This window comes from Protopterus annectens, chromosome 10.part0 (assembly GCF_019279795.1).
Source record: "Protopterus annectens isolate FY-2018-M chromosome 10.part0, PAN1.0, whole genome shotgun sequence".
Taxonomy (NCBI): Eukaryota; Metazoa; Chordata; order Ceratodontiformes; family Protopteridae; genus Protopterus; species Protopterus annectens.
Genome location: NC_056744.1, coordinates 118,886,737 through 118,904,385, shown reverse-complemented (window position 1 = coordinate 118,904,385; position 17,649 = coordinate 118,886,737). Strand labels below are relative to the sequence as shown.

The following is a 17,649-nucleotide window of genomic DNA, read 5'->3' as shown; positions in this document are numbered from 1 at the left end:
TTGAGACTGGTTGGTGAGGACCCCAACTTGAGCTGGGTGTTCATTCTGCCCTAGACACAGAGGAGGGAGGACAAAAGCACCTACCCCTTCTACTTCCTGTGCTTTTTCTCCCAGCCCAATTTTGGCACCTAGAGCTTCAGAGTAGTGTGTGCTTACCTGCATGTTGTGTATCGACATCAGTGGGCTTATTTCCATTGGTGCTGACCCTTCTGTTACAGACATCTGCTAGGCACCATGGGCTTAACATTGGTTACTTGGTTCCAGGATAATCAGCAGTTAACTTTAGGCTGCTCTTGATCTTTTCAGAGTTTAAATCAACAGTTCCAAACCCCTGCTTTTCTGGTGGCTTGCATCTTCTCTGCTTAGCACTGTTTTGGGCCATGTCTTGTGTGCCTGCAATGCAGGTTTCAACATCTGTCAGTGTTGATTCTTTTGACAGTGATCAACTTAGACTTTTGAGTTCTTGGAGCTGATAATGAGGTAGCTTCTAATTGATTGTTGGTAGAAATTTGCTTGCTACCTCGGCTCCACAGCATGACACACTTCATATTGTAGCTTTGGGCCCATCATATGCCTTGCCAGAGTTTATTCTAAGAGGCCATCACAGATCCTATCCCTATGGTGAAGTCCGGTCTTCAAAATACTTAGACAAGTCCACTCAGAGTATTGGTAAGAAGAGGAGGTGTAAGAGTCTGCATGTGGACTTGCTGTTCCTCCCCCAAATACAAATCTTGAGAAAGAGGACTTTTCCCAACACTCTCTGACAGCACCTCACATATGAAGAGATTAAAATTGATTTAAGCAGAAGGGATCTTGGCCAGTAATCTTAAGAGACTTTTCAGACTACACCATGTGCCTTGGTTGGTCCCTTTACCAGACCACACAAGAGACTTTGTGATGGAAGGGGCTTAGCAGGAACCCAAGTAGCCTGAGCCTGTACTACATAACCAGTCCAGATTCTTGTGCATCTTAACCCCCCCCCCTTTTTTGGATTGAGTGTCCCATGTGCACTTTATTGTTATGGGAGTTACCAAAAAAGATCACCCAAAGGAAAGGCCTGCACTACATCTGCCAGACAGATATTCTTGGGCAGTGTACTGCATAGTGAAGTGCACTTTTTTTCCTGATACATTTACTGTCTGGCATTTTAACTGTCTTTCAAATGAGTAGTTTTCAACTAGTTTATGGAAAAAGTGACAAAGGTGTGTCTTAGTAAAATTATAGAGCGGATCGTCGTAGACAGCAATAATGCAGACTATTGCATCAATATCCACAGAGGTTAATAATGCAGCTGATGGTGCAACAAGAACATCTAGGACCTCCATCAGCACGAGGAGGCAAACCTTTCGTAGTATATATGGTTTTGTGGAAAACTTTTAGTTGCCCCTTTGCCAATGCCCCTTTTGATGGGCTATCTTTATTTGAACCCAGTGTGAAGGAAATGCGAGTAATGAGTGAACAAGAAGGCATAAAATCTATCAGTTGGTAGGGTCAAGTTTAGTGCTTTAGAGATCTTTTTGGTGGAACCAAGAGGTGCCCAAAAACATGTGGTGATTTGGGGTGGGGGTTCAACAGCAACACCATAACCAACACTCTGCTGGGAGCTCTTGTGAACCTGGGATTCTATATCTGATTCCACCTAGAGACACAGGGTGACTGCAGAATCTAAAAGTTTTGTGGCCTTTCTGTAAAGTAGTAGTAATGGCATCCCTAAGGATTTGTTCAACAGACAGTATTTTGGTGCCAGTTGAAGGTTTGATTATCCATACATCTACATGCATGGCTGGCCATTACATGAGATGAATGGGTCAGAGGTGTCACATTCAGTGGCTGAACAATACCTTTGGGAGATCATGCCATACCTGATAAATCCCACTCAAAAGTGAGGCAGCCAGGCTAGCATTAGTCTCCTAGAAAGAGCCATCCAAGAGGTCACAGTAGACCACAAAGCATCCAGATTCTTGTCCGTTCATGAAAAAGCTGCAAACTTCAAACCAGTTAGAGATGCTGAGTGGCCTTAACCAGTATGTCAGAAAAAAAGAAGTTCCAGATAGTTACAGTAGAATTTATCCTTCCCTGGCTGTGGGATAGAATATTAAATGAGCTGCTTAGACTTCAGGATGACTGTATATAAAGATGGTCAAAGGCTTCCAGGAAGTTTTTGCACTTCACTTGGGAGCCAGTCATTATCTGTTCGGAACATTGTAATTTAGACTGCCCACAGCCACTCATTTACCAAGTGCATGATAATCATCGCAGTTCACTGAGACTGCTATCATCAGAATTTTCCCTTTTGTGGCTGACTGGCTCCTTGTATCTACCAAGAGGGAGTTATTACTAAATGGGAGGGGGCTACATAATTCAGATTTATACGTCTTTGCATACATTTGTCACATTTGGAGCTGTTGCGCTGCCACCAGAACACTTCAGTAGTTGGTCATGCTACCACAGGACAAAATGTCATTGCTGTCTCCACTATACCACCTTTTGCACCAGCATTCACATACAACAGGCCACATTCTCAAATTATTAAGGCTGATGGCAGCCTTGATTTGAGCTAAGCCCATTGTCAAGGTTCAATCTATGTGAGAGTTGTGCATTGGACATTATCTAGATGATGATCCATGGTGATGTGCCCTGCTCATGTCTGTGACTGCTGCCATATTTGCTATTTATCCCGGATTTAGTGGGAATTGATATCCACAGTGAGCCATGGCAAGTTACCCCCTACTATCTCCCCCCCCCCCCCCCCAGAAGATGTGAAAGACGAGCAAGCTCTGTCAGTTTCTTCCCCAGCCATCACTTCTGGTATTGTAGCCACTAATCAAATACTGAATAGCTTGGTGGGATCCCCTTCTTTACTTCAAGCTTGAAGACTGTCCAGTGTAGCAAATTAAACACGTAAAACACTGAATATTTTAGACAGTTTCCCAAACAAAAAAAAGCACACTACATTGATTGCTACTAACAGCAGTACCTGTACTTAGCCTGTAGAATTTTAGTAAAATGGCATAATGGTTGACTTCTAAATTTAAAACAAATTGTATAAAGGTTAAGCCCATTTATGCACGCATGTCATTTTCAAAGCAAGACTAGCACAGATGGCGCGCATATTGGCACTTGCACTTATTTTTAAAAGTTAGCTGTGCTCATTTTGCTTTAACATTGAGTTAGCACAAAACTCTTGCAGCTGCATTTTCTTTTGGGTTTTATGCATACTATTTTATTTACTTTGTCCTTTTTGCCCCATGTCTGACTAGCCTCACTCAAGTGGTATTGAGCCTAGTTATTCTCCTGTTGTGGGAATATCCCCAGGTCTATGAGGAATAGTGCCAGCTGAGGGGAGTAACGTGTAGGCAGCTGAGATTTGTGCTGCCCTCACTGGCATCCCAGCCGTGATGCAGTTATACTATACATTTTAATATGTCCTGCGTAATGGAATCTGTAACCTACGTGACAACAGGGGGCACTGTATTCTCTTATGCAAGTGCACAATCCCATGCGCTTTAATGAAGGCTGCCACTGTTTTGCAGGGGTTATTTATTTATTTATTTTTTTACCATAAAACCACCCCAGATCACATGCAAGCCCCCTTTTTCTAGATGGGCTGCTCCTTTCCCTTCGTAATGCACACACGAATGAAGACGTAGTTTTATTATGTAGTGCATTATTAGCACCCAGGAAAAACAGGACATTGTTTTGTGGTATTGAGTCTTGTAAATCTGATGAAAATGTCATGTTTTTTTTTTTGGTGTTCATTAGAAGCTGAAACTTGTCCAAGTGCAAAATTATCACATTCCAGTATCGACAGAAAAATTGCTTTTCTGACAAATCAGAGTAGAAATTCTTAAATTTATTGTATATTTCCAGGAGTACATATTCATCATGGTCAGGATTTTGTTGTAACTCGTCAGTTTAGTACTTGCCCATAGAAAAAAAAATGCTAAAGATTACAAAACTTTTGCAGGGAGGTGGTTGTCTGTGCAGTTACCACTCTGCATGTACAAATATACAAGCTTCAAGATTGCATAGTAGTGGGGGAAAATTCCCTTAACCTACTGTTCTACAGTACTGCAGTGCTATAGCCCTAATAAAACCTTTTTGCATATGGGCAAACCACCCTTCAAAGCTAGCATCTCCATGTGTCTGTTAACTCTGAAATCGCATTGCTTTGGGGGGAAGGGGAGAAACTCCTTCACTCCATTTTTGTGATACCACTGTGATCTACATGCCTTGTGATGTAGAGGTAGTCTGATGGAATGGGATATTTAATCACTTCTAGAATGACATGAGATAATGACCTGAAGGAATATGTGGGGAGTAGGGTTGTGCCGACTTCACTGTATGAAAGAGATGTCACAGTCTTGTGATCTGTAATATTTAGTGTTATCCTGGGCTAAAAATTGAAGATGGGGGGGGGGGGGCTCATTTCCTATGCCATAATTGTGGCAAATTTATTTTCTGACATCGTATGCTAATTTATGCAAGTCAGTAATTGAATGTTAATACCAGTTTTTGACACTAGCTATATTGTATAACATTTTCTTGGAATTATTGACTAAATCTAAGCATTTTATATAGATTAATCCTAGACACCCACCAAAAAAGGAATTAAGAGATGGATTGATGTCCAAGAACATCCTGTTTTTAATCTGGTAACAGTGTTCAGTATTTTTCAGCATTTCTATTTGCTGTTGTGTCTTTAAAGCTAGACTGTATTCCCCTCCTTTTTGCGTGTGGTGGGTGAGAATGCTCCTGTAAAGGTTCAGAAATTGTGCATTTCTTATGCTGGGAAGGATGGAATATTTGGGCTGTTCTAGGTGAGGCTAAGTTTTTATTTTGGTAAGTGAGTTGTGTTGCAGTATGTGGCATACACCAGTGAACAGGCTGCAATGTGGTAGCTGTAAGATGTTTGTGCAGTAGCTTGCATTGATGCTCTCTGAGCTGCATGTTTGAGATAAAGTGAAGATTTGCAGTCCCAACCTCACTGTACCTTCCCTTGTTGAAAGAAGAGGGTTCCCCATGACATGAACTTTTATAGAGAAGGGGTTCACAGTGGGCGAAAAAGAATAGAGACCTTTATTATTTGTCTTTACTGATTTTTAAAAATTTGACAGACTTGGAAATAAGATACTTGGATGTTTTAATATACTCTTGCCATTAAGAATTCTTAGGAACACAAAGCTGAAAAATGTGTGCATGTCATTTAAAATTGTCATTTTATAGAAGCTATTGCTTCAGTATTGTGCATGTTCACAAAGCGTGGAACACTTTTTCTTAAGTGCATTTGAAGTCGAGACAGAAAAGGGGCTTTGAAATTGGCTGCAAGTTTTAGGCAGAAAAGCTTGGTCTAAAGTGTTAGAGTAAACCCAAAGCTGTAAGGGAAATATGATGCATAGATGTAAACAAAAGGATGTGGAAAAGCTGCTTGGAAATGTATGATAAAGTATTTGCTTGTTTAAGTAACTACCCTTTACATTTAGTTTTTGAGTGTGCAAAAAAATTGTGCTGTTTCATTTATTTGTGGACTGTAACTTCATCATATGTTTTTAGGTCTTGAGGCTTTGGAAGGATGAAGATGCTAATTTGGAAAAAACGTTTAAAGCAACGGTAAGTTTAGATAATTTGTGTACGAGTAAACGTTTTTGCTAGGCAGTCTTCCTTTATAGAAAAGCCACACTCACCTACATTGCATTAAAAACAAAAAATATCCTTGTCAGGGGCAGAAGTTTTCCAGTCTTAAGGGGTAAGATGCATTCCACCCTTCAGTAAAAACCTTAAAACCACTGGGAAAACTGGTACTTCATGAGCATTGAAGTTGCTGGCTTAGGCCTTCTTTAAAAAAAAAAAAAAAAAAAAAAAAAAAAGAGCTACTCACTACAGTGACCTAAAAGACTTCAAGTTAATCAAGCACTTATAACTTGTTTGAAACAAAATGTTAAATAGCTTTATTGGGTTTAACTACAGTTTATATGGCATGCATTGTTTATATTTGCTTTAGTATAAAATTCTTTGTCATTCACTCGAAGTAGTGTTCCTACATGGTTCCTGCGCAACCTGGGGTTACATTGAGAATCTTATAAGACCCTATTACAATGCTGAAACAGAATGACAACCCTACTCTGTTTAATCCACCACAAAGAGAACGAACAAATCCAGTGAACTCACAAAGTGAAGCTGACAGGGAAATGCATAAAAAGCATTGTTCTCACTTTCTGATCCTGGAAATATAACTTTCCGTGTGTAAAAATTGGAGTGTCATTGTGGAAACAAGTCCATTAATATGTTCAGAGTCAAATATGCCATCTGTTGCAAAGGGTGAAATATGAGTTGTGTAGAATGACATGCATCTTCCACAGTGAACGCAAATAGCACCTTTCCCTACCTACCTCCAGGATGCAGATGCTGTAACTTCGAGGTGGTGGGGGACCTTCTCAAAAAGAGATATTACAGCACAGAGTGAGGTGACTGCAAGAGTGTAGTTTGCAGGGCCAGCTGTACTTAGCTTGGAAGAGAAGCGTTACTAAACACTTATCTGGGTAAAAGAGCTTAACCTGCTAGCCAAACATGCTCTAAGCTGCAGAAAGTTTGAGAAATTTGGTTAGTGTAGTGGAAAAAGTATAGCAACCCGCTCGTTCAAAGGCAACACAGGAGCTATATTTAAGAAAAGGGAACTGGAGTGGCAGATTTGCCTAAAAGCTTACTTGGCACCCAGGACTGAACACAAACTGCTCCATGAAATTGTACCTGAACTGAATAAAACTTGGTATGGTCTGTTTTTTGTAACAGATTGTGTGCAGTGAAAGGCTGTGAAGAAAAATGTAATATATTTTTAACTTGGATTACAGTTATATGGGTTATATATTACAGGACCAGGATGAAAAAACATTGGGTAGGTTAACATCAAGGGCCTGGAAGCACTTAGTTTGCATGCAACATTGCCTTCTGAAATAGCATTGTCTGTCTAATTTACAATACTTTTCAGTATTTATAATTGTTTTAAAACTATCCTCCAGTAGTTCGTACAAGCATGTATTAGTGGTGTACATACACTCATTGTTGAATGTTATTAAATCTGTTTTGCTTTCTTCTGGTCTCAGCATTAGCTTTGACAGGTACACACAGTTATAAGTGGAGTTATAACCATAAGAATGCACTTAATGTAATTGTACTGTTTTTACTGATCAAGCCCCACCTACTTTTTGGTAGGCTAAAGTACTTCAGACTCATGAGTTTTTAACTTGCATCAGCTTTAATAAGCACTATAAACGAATAGTGTTTTCTCAAGGACAAGTTATACCTTTGCTGTTTTACCATCATAGTCACTGAACCAGACTTTTGTCTCTAACGTTTTGTAATGAACCTCCCCAGGCTCGGGTTAAGGACTCTCGGGCTATGGTGCCTTCTTTTGCTGAACAGATTGACCGCTTTCTGTAGTTCGGATCTAGTTTTGCATGTTGAGATGGTTTCTGTTTTCAACAAAGTTTCATACATATATTTATCCTTCTACCACAGGCTGAGCTTGTGTTAATTTTACAATATGCAACATCTGCACAGGTCCACTGCCAGCCAAAGCCCTGGTAGAGTGGGCCTTGATACATCCTGGAATAGTTTCGCTGTGGCAAGTATAAACAAATGGTAACAGTCTAAGACAATTATAGTCTGTTTTGACACAGGTCATCCCTTCTTACTTTCACAACAAATAAGCTGATGTGAAAGATTTAGTTCTTGTCAAGATATTATCAAAGTTATCTGTGGACATCCGAGGTATGGAGTATCATTTCTCCCACATTTTTAGGTTCAGGAAAGAAAACTGAGAGGGATAGTTTGGCTTAATGTAAACTCTAATACTACTTTGGGCATAAAAGAGTAAGAATTCTCAAAGAAACCCTGTCTTTGTGTAAAAAAAAAAAAAAAAAATGACTGGATTGACTTGCCATAAGAGCTTGCAACTCGGATCTTCCTCATACAGAGGCCAGATGTCAGAGCAATTAGTAAAACTCATTTCCACGTTAAGAACATCAAGCAAGACAGATTAGTTGGCTCAAAGGAGCAAGCGTTTGTTTCTCTGACACAAAATAAGATCCTAAGGAGAGGCTACTGGTTTTCCTGGAGGCCTGTTTTGCAAAACCCCCTTTCAAAAACATTCTGACATGAGTGCAGTGAAAGAGGATAATCCACGGGCAGAGTAGTGAAAGCCTTAGGATAGTAACTTGCACAAATATTGTAAAATCGGAGAACTAGTCTTAAATGGGTGCTGGTTATGTAGCTGGCAACAACTAGAAACCTTTTATATTTGCCAATGCACAGTTGCAGGTTTTCTTGCTTCCATTTGTACCTGGTGCACATCATCCCGCCTCTCCTCTACTAGTTTAGACCAGTTCATAGGCTTTGCTGTATTCTGGGCTGTGGTGTAGTTCCTGTGTTGTCCATTACCTTACTTGGATAAGAAGGAAGTTTCTTTGCTCACCAGTGGGAGTGGGGAGCCTTGAGCAGCCTATCTGTCCCTGAAGGAAGTGACCTCAGCACAAGAGCTGTAGTAATTGGTTGTTTTGGACCATTTCTAGCACTTTTCAAGTTCCCTGTTTAAAATCCGCCTCTGAGCATTTTTTTCTGGCTATACTACTCTGAGATGGCTCCACGTGGTCCTGCAGAGTGGTCCTAGCTACAGAGAACTGAGAAAAGTGACTACTTTCCAGATTTAAATATTTTTTTCTGTTTTTTACTTGGAATACCTTTTCTTGCTTATTTTAAACAAGCTTATACTGCTTTTTTTAACTGTTTGCTGCATTTTATAGTATCTGCACTTAAAAGTTTACCTGGTCGAAAATTAATCGAAAATCTGTGTTTGTTTAATTTAACTATTGAGGCTGCCCACTAAAGTGTGCTAGCCTGTGCAACTGATTTATTGCTGCCTTCTGTATTTTTGAGTGTTTTCTATCTAAAAACAAAAAAAACAAAAAAATAATCCTTGTTTTCCCGCCTCTCCTCGACTAGTTTAGACCAGTTTTACAGGCTTTGCTCTATTCTGGGCTGTGGTGTAGTTCCTGTGTTGTCCATTAACTTACTTGGATAAGAAGGAAGTTTTTGCTCACCAGTGGGAGTGGGGAGCCTTGAGCAGCCTATCTGTCCCTGAAGGAAGTGACCTCAGCACTAGAGCTGTAGTAATTGGTTGTTTTGGACCATTTCTAGCTCTAAGTTCCCTGTTTAAAATCCGCATTAGCGCGGCTTTGCGCGATTGTGTGCATAGCGCAGCGCCGGTTAAACTTTTCCTGGCCCCACCAAGTCTGCTCTTCAAATTTTCCCTTAGAAAGCTCTACTCTTAGAATAACCAGTCTACTCGTTATATTATAAGCATAGCACTTATTCTCTAAGCTACTCTTCTAAGCAAGCACTCTCAAACTCAAGTAGCACTACATCCACGTACCACCCCAACCACTTCCCTTAAAGGCACAGCACTCTCTCTTATAATATTCTAGCATGTCGAGTGGTAGATTGCTAGCATCTTCTCCTGCTCAGCTGGTTAATCTGGGAATCTTGAGACAATGCTATAATTGCCTCATGTACACAGACAACCCTCTCCTCCTCCCAACAAACACAAATACATGTGAGAGATGCAACTATATAGCCAAACTGGAGGCTGAACTCTCTCAACTCAGGACTGGCAAGACCAAGACAGGAGGAGAAGGCTAACCACACACACAACAAACCCAGTCACACACAGACCTACCCCATCTGCAAATCAAGCACATAACACAAAAACATACTCTGAGGCTCTATTAAAAAACTTACCAAAACAACAGAGGCTCTCAAAGCAGACACCCAAAAATCCACCACCTCAAAACATAACACATGCAACACATACTTCAATAAATCGGTGTGTCAGTAAATCACAGCCCTAAAGGCCAAACACTATGCCTGATACACTAGTGATAGGTGACTCCATAGTCAGACACACTGACATCCCACTTACCAGGCTGAGCAAGGAGAGGTTAACAGTAAGCTGCCTATCGGGGGCTAGGGTCCGCCATATAACACACGCAGTCAGGTCACTCAAAAGCACATACAAATATGACTCCGTCATTGTCCATGCAGGCGTGAATGACCTGAGACATACCTCCTTGGACTACATGAAAAGAGACATTGAGGAGCTCTCTGATTATGTAGCCCAGGCTGGTATGACCCTGACCCTGAGCAGCATCCTACCCTCACCAAGAATGATGCCACAATACAAAGACAAGATGATCAGCTTTAATAATTGTCTCAATTACTAGTGTCATTCTAGGGGGATCCAATGTCTGTCTGCTTGGGATGACATGCTGGACAAGCCACGCTGCTTCGCAAGGGACGGCTTGCACCTGTCACCACTGGGCTTCCGGATATTGGCTAAGGCTCTTGCCACCCCCATAGTGCCTCTTTTAGGCAAGGCTCAAAAGACGAACCCACTTCCTTAGAAAACAAAAATGGAAAAAAATTAAGGGTAATGCTGCTCAACGCCAGAAGTCTAAATCTCAAGATGCAGGCTCTCGAAGCACTCCTCAGTATGGAGAACATCGATATCTGTGCAGTAACTGAAACCTGGTTCAAGGCTCCTGAGAGCACCCCAACGCTACCAGGCTTTACCTCGTATCATGCTTTTCGGCCCCAAAACCCGAGCCGAACCACAAAGGGAGGGGGAGTGTCCATATTCATCAAGGATACCCACACCTCTAGGTTAGTGGCAACGCATGAAGCATCGGAGACCATCCAGGTGCAGCTAACCGTAGGCAAAACTGCTATACAACTGGTTGCAAGTTACAGACCACCCTCCCAATCTCAAGAACCCAACTCAGCCTTCCTGAAGACATTGGAAGATATGAATGGGATCACCAAATACCATCATATTGGGAGACTTCAACTACCCTAACATAGACTGGGTGCACTATTCTATCCCTAACACCCTAGCCCAAAGGTTCCTGGAATTCATAAACTCAAATGCAATGGAACAGCTAGTCACCTCTCCCACAAGGGGGGATAATGTACTAGACCTGATCATCACAAACATGGGGACAAAATGCTCCACACCAGAAGTATTGCCCTCACTGGTGAGATCTGACCACAAACTAATCACCCTGGATATACATTTACCACCTCCACCCCCAGCACAAAAGACTACAGTGAGAAACTTCTCAAAATCCGACTTTACACTTCTCAAGACTGAGATGTTATCATTTAAGCCCTCAGGGCCAATGGAAACCACATCCCACAATGCTGAATCCTACACAAATGCTTTCTATGGACATCTCCAAGAATGCATGGATCGTGCAATCCCAGATAAAACCAAGACTCTCTCCACCAAAGGAAAGCGTCCTGTCTGGTGGACCCCAGCCATAAACAAATTGTATAACAAAAGGAAACTACTGCAAGACAGAGCAAAATCCCATAAAGGGAAGGCATCTCTGATCAGCACTAGTAGAAAGCTACGTTCTCTCATAAAAATATCCAAGGCCAAATTTGAGAGAAAAATCGCCAAGGACACTAAGGATAACCACAAGGCATTCTTCAGTTATGTTAGAAACCTGGGCGGAAACACTCATATGCTCAGAGTTAGCACACAACAACAAAAAATTTACTGAACCCACAGATATTGCCAACATTCTGGCAGACAGGTTCAGTGCAAAATTCTCCCCTCCCTCGCCTCCAAAAGAAGAAATACTCATCCCAGCTGAATGTAACCTCCCTGTCATCTCTGATGTCCAGGTGAGAACCGCCCTCAACAAAGCAAAATACACAGCATCTATGGGACCTGATGGTATCCCCAGCTGCGTGATACATGAACTCCAAGAGGAGCTAAACCCGCATATAAAAATGTTATTTAACCTTAGCCTTACTACAGGATATGTACCTGAACACTGGCGTACAGCAACAGTGGTACCACTCCAGAAGGGAGGCTCCACTACTGACCCTGGGAACTACTGCCCCATAAGCTTGACCAGACTGGTTTGCAAAGCTATGGAAAGAATTATTATGGGACTCATAAACAACGACATTGGGGACCTACAGACACTTGATCCCACCCAGTTCGGCTTTGTAAAAGGCAGATCCTGCCTTTTGAACCTGGTTGACTTTTTTTTGAAACTGTCACTAGAGCCATTGATGAGGGCAAGGCAGTCCATACAGCCTACCTGGACTTGGCTAAAGCCTTCGACACAATACCCCACTCGGGGATCATAGGAAAGCTAAACAGCTTAAAAGTAAATCCATATGTCACAAGATGGGTTGCAAACTGGCTAAAGAACAGAACCCATAAAGTCAAGATTGCGGGAGCCATGTCAGACTCAAAGCCAGTCACAAGTGGTGTCCCACAGGGCTCTGTCCTGGGACCCCTCTTGTTCGGCATTTACTTCTCAGATGTGAAAGCAAACATGGGAGGGTTGTGGCTGACAAAGTTTGCAGATGACTGCAAACTAGGCACCATAGTCTATACACCAGCTGACACATACATCCTACAGAAAGGCCTCACCGAAACGGACAACTGGTGCCGGAATCACGGCCTTAAACTGAATGCCAAGAAATGTATAGTCATCCCCTTTGGGGAAAAACAAAATACCCACAAATTATCACATAGACAGTAACCCACTGAGTACCGAAAAAGTAATCAGAGACCTGGGGACCCAAGTTGATAGTGACCTCTCATTTGACACCCACATTGCCAAAGTGGTTAGACTTTCTACCTTGCCCACCTTATCATGAAGGGGTTCACATCCAGATCAAAGGAGGTCATCGTGCCCCTGTACTCCTCCCTTATCAGGCCCATGATTGAGTACAATGCCCCATTTGGTATGTACCTCACCTGGCATTTACAACAGCTGGAGAAACCCCAGAAGTACCTCACAAAGAGGATCAAGGGTTTCCAACATATGTCATATGCTGCCAGGCTAAAGGAACTCCAGCTCTATTCAGTAGCATACCGCCTGCTCAGAGGTGATCTGTGCCTGACATACAAGGCCATGTCCAACCAGGAATTGATGGACATGCTCCACCTCAAAAATTCAAAATCCATAAGAACCACGAGAGCCAAAGATCTAAACCTCAGTACAAACATGAATAGAACATGCTGGAGGGACAGATTCATAACTCAGAGGCTTCCCATACTCTGGAACAAAATCCCAGTCCATGTTAGGCAGAGCCCCTCACTGACTGTTCAAGAGAAATCTTGACGAGTGGATGGGAGATCGTAGGTTTACCCCGGGGATCACGCTTATATCGCTACTTAACAGAGGCACAGTAAACTAATTTTAATAAGTAAGGGGGTCTTCAATGTGTCACTACTAGACAAAGGCACAGTATTCTAAATTTATTCTATACACCTTAGTACCACTACATGGGGTGGCGAAAGCCACATCTCTAGGGCTAGGCTTGCAAATGCCTCAGGGCAGATAGCCTAGTACTAAACTATGAAACTATCAGTAAACAAGTGCCTGAAGGGCGTTAAGACCTTATTTAGGCAGTCAGCTGAAGTTGACTGGGATCACCCCTGATCTTGTGTGAAGAGATCATTCTGAGAGGTAGTTCGTGATAATTGTTCTTGGCTATTTTCAAAAGGGAGAACCATTGTTGCCTGGGCCAGAAGGAAATCACCACATTGATCTTAGGGGAATCCATCTGAAACTTCAGAAGTACCCTAGATGTTGGTGGAAAGAGTGGTAAAGCACACAGGGACATTCTGGTCCAAGGAAACAAAAAGGCAACTGTCTTCCAGGCCGCCATGCATGGAATACTGGATCAAAACTGTGCTAGCTTATTCAGAGAGAAAGCCAACATGACTAGTTCAGGAACTTCCCACAGATCAAATCTTGGAAGACCTCCTCATGTAGTTTCCATTCAGGAGGGTCTGCCCTTGTCTTGCTCAGCTTGTCTACCACCATTTTGCTTTAGCAGGATGTAGAGTGGCTGTAGACAGAGTTTGTGCTTTATAGCAATATCCAAAGATAACATGGATAGTCTGCAAATGGGGTAAAACTTTGATATCCCCTTGCTTATTGATGTGCCACACGATTGTGGTATTGTCTGTACCAACTTGAAGTCCCAGGGGACCAAAGGTGATTCAGAGAGTAGAGAAAGCATTTAATCTGATAATGTCAATTTTCATTCTGTCCTCAACTAATGGATGTTCATCGTGTTACCCTGCTGCAGTCATCACACTTGGGTTATCCTGCCGTCAGGTGGTCCCGCAGTCTGCCTGAGTTCCAAAATCTTGGTCCCGGCGTCTGTTGCTGTCGCTTCCTCCCTGATGTCAGTGTGCCAGGGGTATATAAGAGGCATCCGACGCCATTTTCTTCAGTCTTTCTTGCCGCGCGGTGCCCGAAGCAGAAGCAGTTTGCAAGTGCCGGTCGGCCGACACCTGAGATTTTCAAATCAAATTTCAATCCGAAGTCTTCAATAAAGCTAAGTACCCCGTTGGGGAACATTTTCTTGCCTCAGTCCGATGTCAGACAAAGTTAACAATTGCATTTCTTGTGGGAAGCAAATACCTCATAAGGACTTCCATTCTTATTGTATTCTTTGGCTAGGCCCAGACCATGACGTCGCAGGTTGTCAGTTTTGTGCTAGGTTTAATAAACGAACTATCAAATGCCGTTTTGACTTCGCACGACATTACTTTGGTAGGAAATTTAATTATCATGCAGTCGGAGCAGCCAACGACCGGCATGTATAAAAAACGCAAGGATAAGGACAGGCAGCCTAGAACCAAGCCAGACTCCATGGCCACTGCTGGGCCTGTCGCCGGTTCTCCGGTTTTCAGTGAGGTGCCTACGCAGCCCCTGACGACCGTGGAAATGGAACCCCAGACAGCTTCGGATTCTCATGTGGAGTGTACTAGGCCGTCACAACCATCTTTATTAGGCCCTTCAGACACCGGAGCAGAAGGTGATCCCGGTGCAGTAGAAACGCCTTTGGTTTCAGAAGGTGTCTTCAGACCGACTACACTCACCATTAAATCTTATGCTAAGCTAAAGACTCTATTAAAACCAAAAAAGACTGTACATCAGTCTCCTGTTCAAGGCCCCATGCCTAAGAAACAGATGCTTAAGATGGCTGAAGATTTGATTACCCTAATCAGGGGTTCCCATCCCCCTCCTGATAAAAGGCCAAGACAAGAGGAGGATTAGGCTTCCTCTGACCAGGTTTCTATTTCCTCAGATTCTTCTGAGGAACAGGATTACACTTTTCCCCCTTATGAAGAGACTGATGCTAAAGACTCTATTCCCTCAGCATCTTCCCCTGAAGACTACTCCTTTGGGGAAACTTTACATACCATGAGGGAACATTTCCACTGGGAAGGCCAGGACTACTCTGATTCTAAGAAAAGGCCCCGAGAGTTTATTTTACTACCCCAGCACAGACCACTTGCTATCCCTCCAGTTTTAGATATTGTGGATGATGTTTACTTAGAGTCTAGTCTAAATCCAGACTCCTTACCTCCTGCTCCAGCCAAACCAGACAGATACTACAAGAGTACCTGACACACACATTCCTTTATAAAAGCCCTCTGGTTGACCCAGAAACAATTTCCCAGGGTCCCAAAGGGGCTAAAGCTTCTATGGCTAAAAATCCTGTACTCTCTGAAAAGGATTCCAGAGCCCTAGATGGATGGGGAAAGAAGATATACACCTCAGCTGCTCTGGCTATGAGAGCATTAAATTGCCAGTTTCACATGCTGAAATATCAGCAATTCCTAATGTCTTTTGTAACAAACTGAGCACACATTCTAAACAGGCTGAATTCAAGAAAATGCAGGATCTGTTGCATGCAGCTGAACATTTGGGCAAACATACTTTACAATGTGGATTTGATTCATTGGAAGCTTTCTGTAGAGCAGCTGTTACCAGGTCTGTCATACGCAGACATGCTTGGTTAAAAGAACAAACCCTACCTGATCATGTTAAAGCAAAATTATTGGATGCACCTTTACAGCAGGATGTCTTATTTGGTGTCAAAGCAGAAGAGGTTTTAAAGAAAATATAGGATAAGGCAAAGTCTATGCAGACAGTCAATGATTTTTTTACAGGTACAACCCCCTCGTTTCAACAGAAATTGGCCAACAAAAACTGGTCCTTTCCAGCTTCTGACATACCACAGAGGGGCAAATACAGATGCCCAAGGGGCAGAGGTCAGTCACAAGGCCCTTACAAACCTTGCCAATGGGGTGCCGCAACCCAGAAAGGAGGTGAAGACAGGCTCCAAGCTAGCAGAAGACAAACACAATGACTCAACCGTCCAACTACCAAGCAAATCTCTCTTGGCAGCTCCCTTGGGAGGAAAATTAGCACTTTTTGCAGACAACTGGCACATCATCACAAAAGACAAATGGGTCCTAAACATTGTCTCACAAGGATACAGATTCCACTTTCATACCTTGCCAAGGATAAAAGGAATGCCAACCCTGCCACCAAATCAATGGGCGGAGGCACAAAAACAAATTGCAGCTCTCATGGATATGAGAGCCATTTACCGGGTACCTGTACAGGAGCAAGGACAAGGATTTTACTCAAGACTCTTTCTAGTCCCCAGAAAGGACAAAGTATGGAGACCCATTCTGGATCTTTCAATTCTGAACACCTATCTACAAGTACCAAAATTCAAGATGCTAACACTACAGCAGCTTCTTCCCATGCTGGGCAAGAAGGCTTGGCTAGTAACGTTGGATCTCAAGGAGAGGCATACCCTGCATGTCCATATCAGACAAAATTGCAGAAGATACCTCCACTCCATTGCAGGTTAAACCCACTATCAATTCTCTGCACTGCCCTTTGGCTTATCTACTGCGCCCAGGGTCTTCACAAAATGCCTGGCACCAGTAATTGCATACTGCAGACAAAGAGGAATTCAAATATACCCATACCTGTATGACTGCCTTATTCAAGCAGAAAGCAAGGAAATTCTTTTAAAACATCTGGCATTTGTCAAACACCTTCTAAGTTGCCTAGGGTACACAGTAAACAAAAAGAAATCAAAACTAGTGCCTTCACAAAACATAATATTCCTGGGTGCCAACTTGAATACAATGGCCCAGATGGCTTATCTCACGCCAGACAAAGCAACAGCAGCTGACTCAATACTTCAAAATAATGGCAACAAAGACCCAACTCCCTGCAAGAAAAATTCTGCAGGCCTTGGGCTTCATGGCATCTTGCATACTACTAATACCATTTACAAAACTGCATATGAGGAAATTATAATGGTACCTGAAAAGCGTATGGACTCGGCACAGCCACAGCTTGGAAACAATGATACCAGTCATTCCCTGTCTTCAACAGGAGTATCTATGGTGGGCACAGGCATGTCATCTCAACAAGGGTCAGCCTTTCACATTACCCATAGTCAGGCCAGCAATGACAACAGATGCATTGGACTATGCCTGGGGAGCACACATGGCATGACAGTGCATTCAGGGCAAATGGACTACAGATCAAAGACATCTGCATATCAATCAAAAGGAAATGCTAGCAGTACAGAATGGCCTAACTGCTTTCAAGGACCAGGACAACTAATAATAAAGACTGACAATACCACAGTAATGTGGTACATCAACAAGCAAGGGGGCACACATTCCTACCCCCTATGCAGGTAAGCAATGACCTTGTGGAACACAGCATTGTCGTACCA

The 17,649-nt window shown here is 42.6% G+C and overlaps 1 protein-coding gene across 1 annotated transcript in view; it reads left to right on the top strand.

The window, feature by feature from the left end:
- The window catches only part of LOC122814104 (nucleolar protein 11-like), a 283,878-nt gene that overhangs the window by 192,154 nt on the left and 74,075 nt on the right, over positions 1 to 17,649 (top strand). Inside the window, exon 3 of the mRNA XM_044086720.1 lies at positions 5,554 to 5,610. Within this exon, the coding sequence (XP_043942655.1) occupies positions 5,554 to 5,610 (57 nt within the window). The remainder of the gene's footprint in view (positions 1 to 5,553; positions 5,611 to 17,649) is intronic.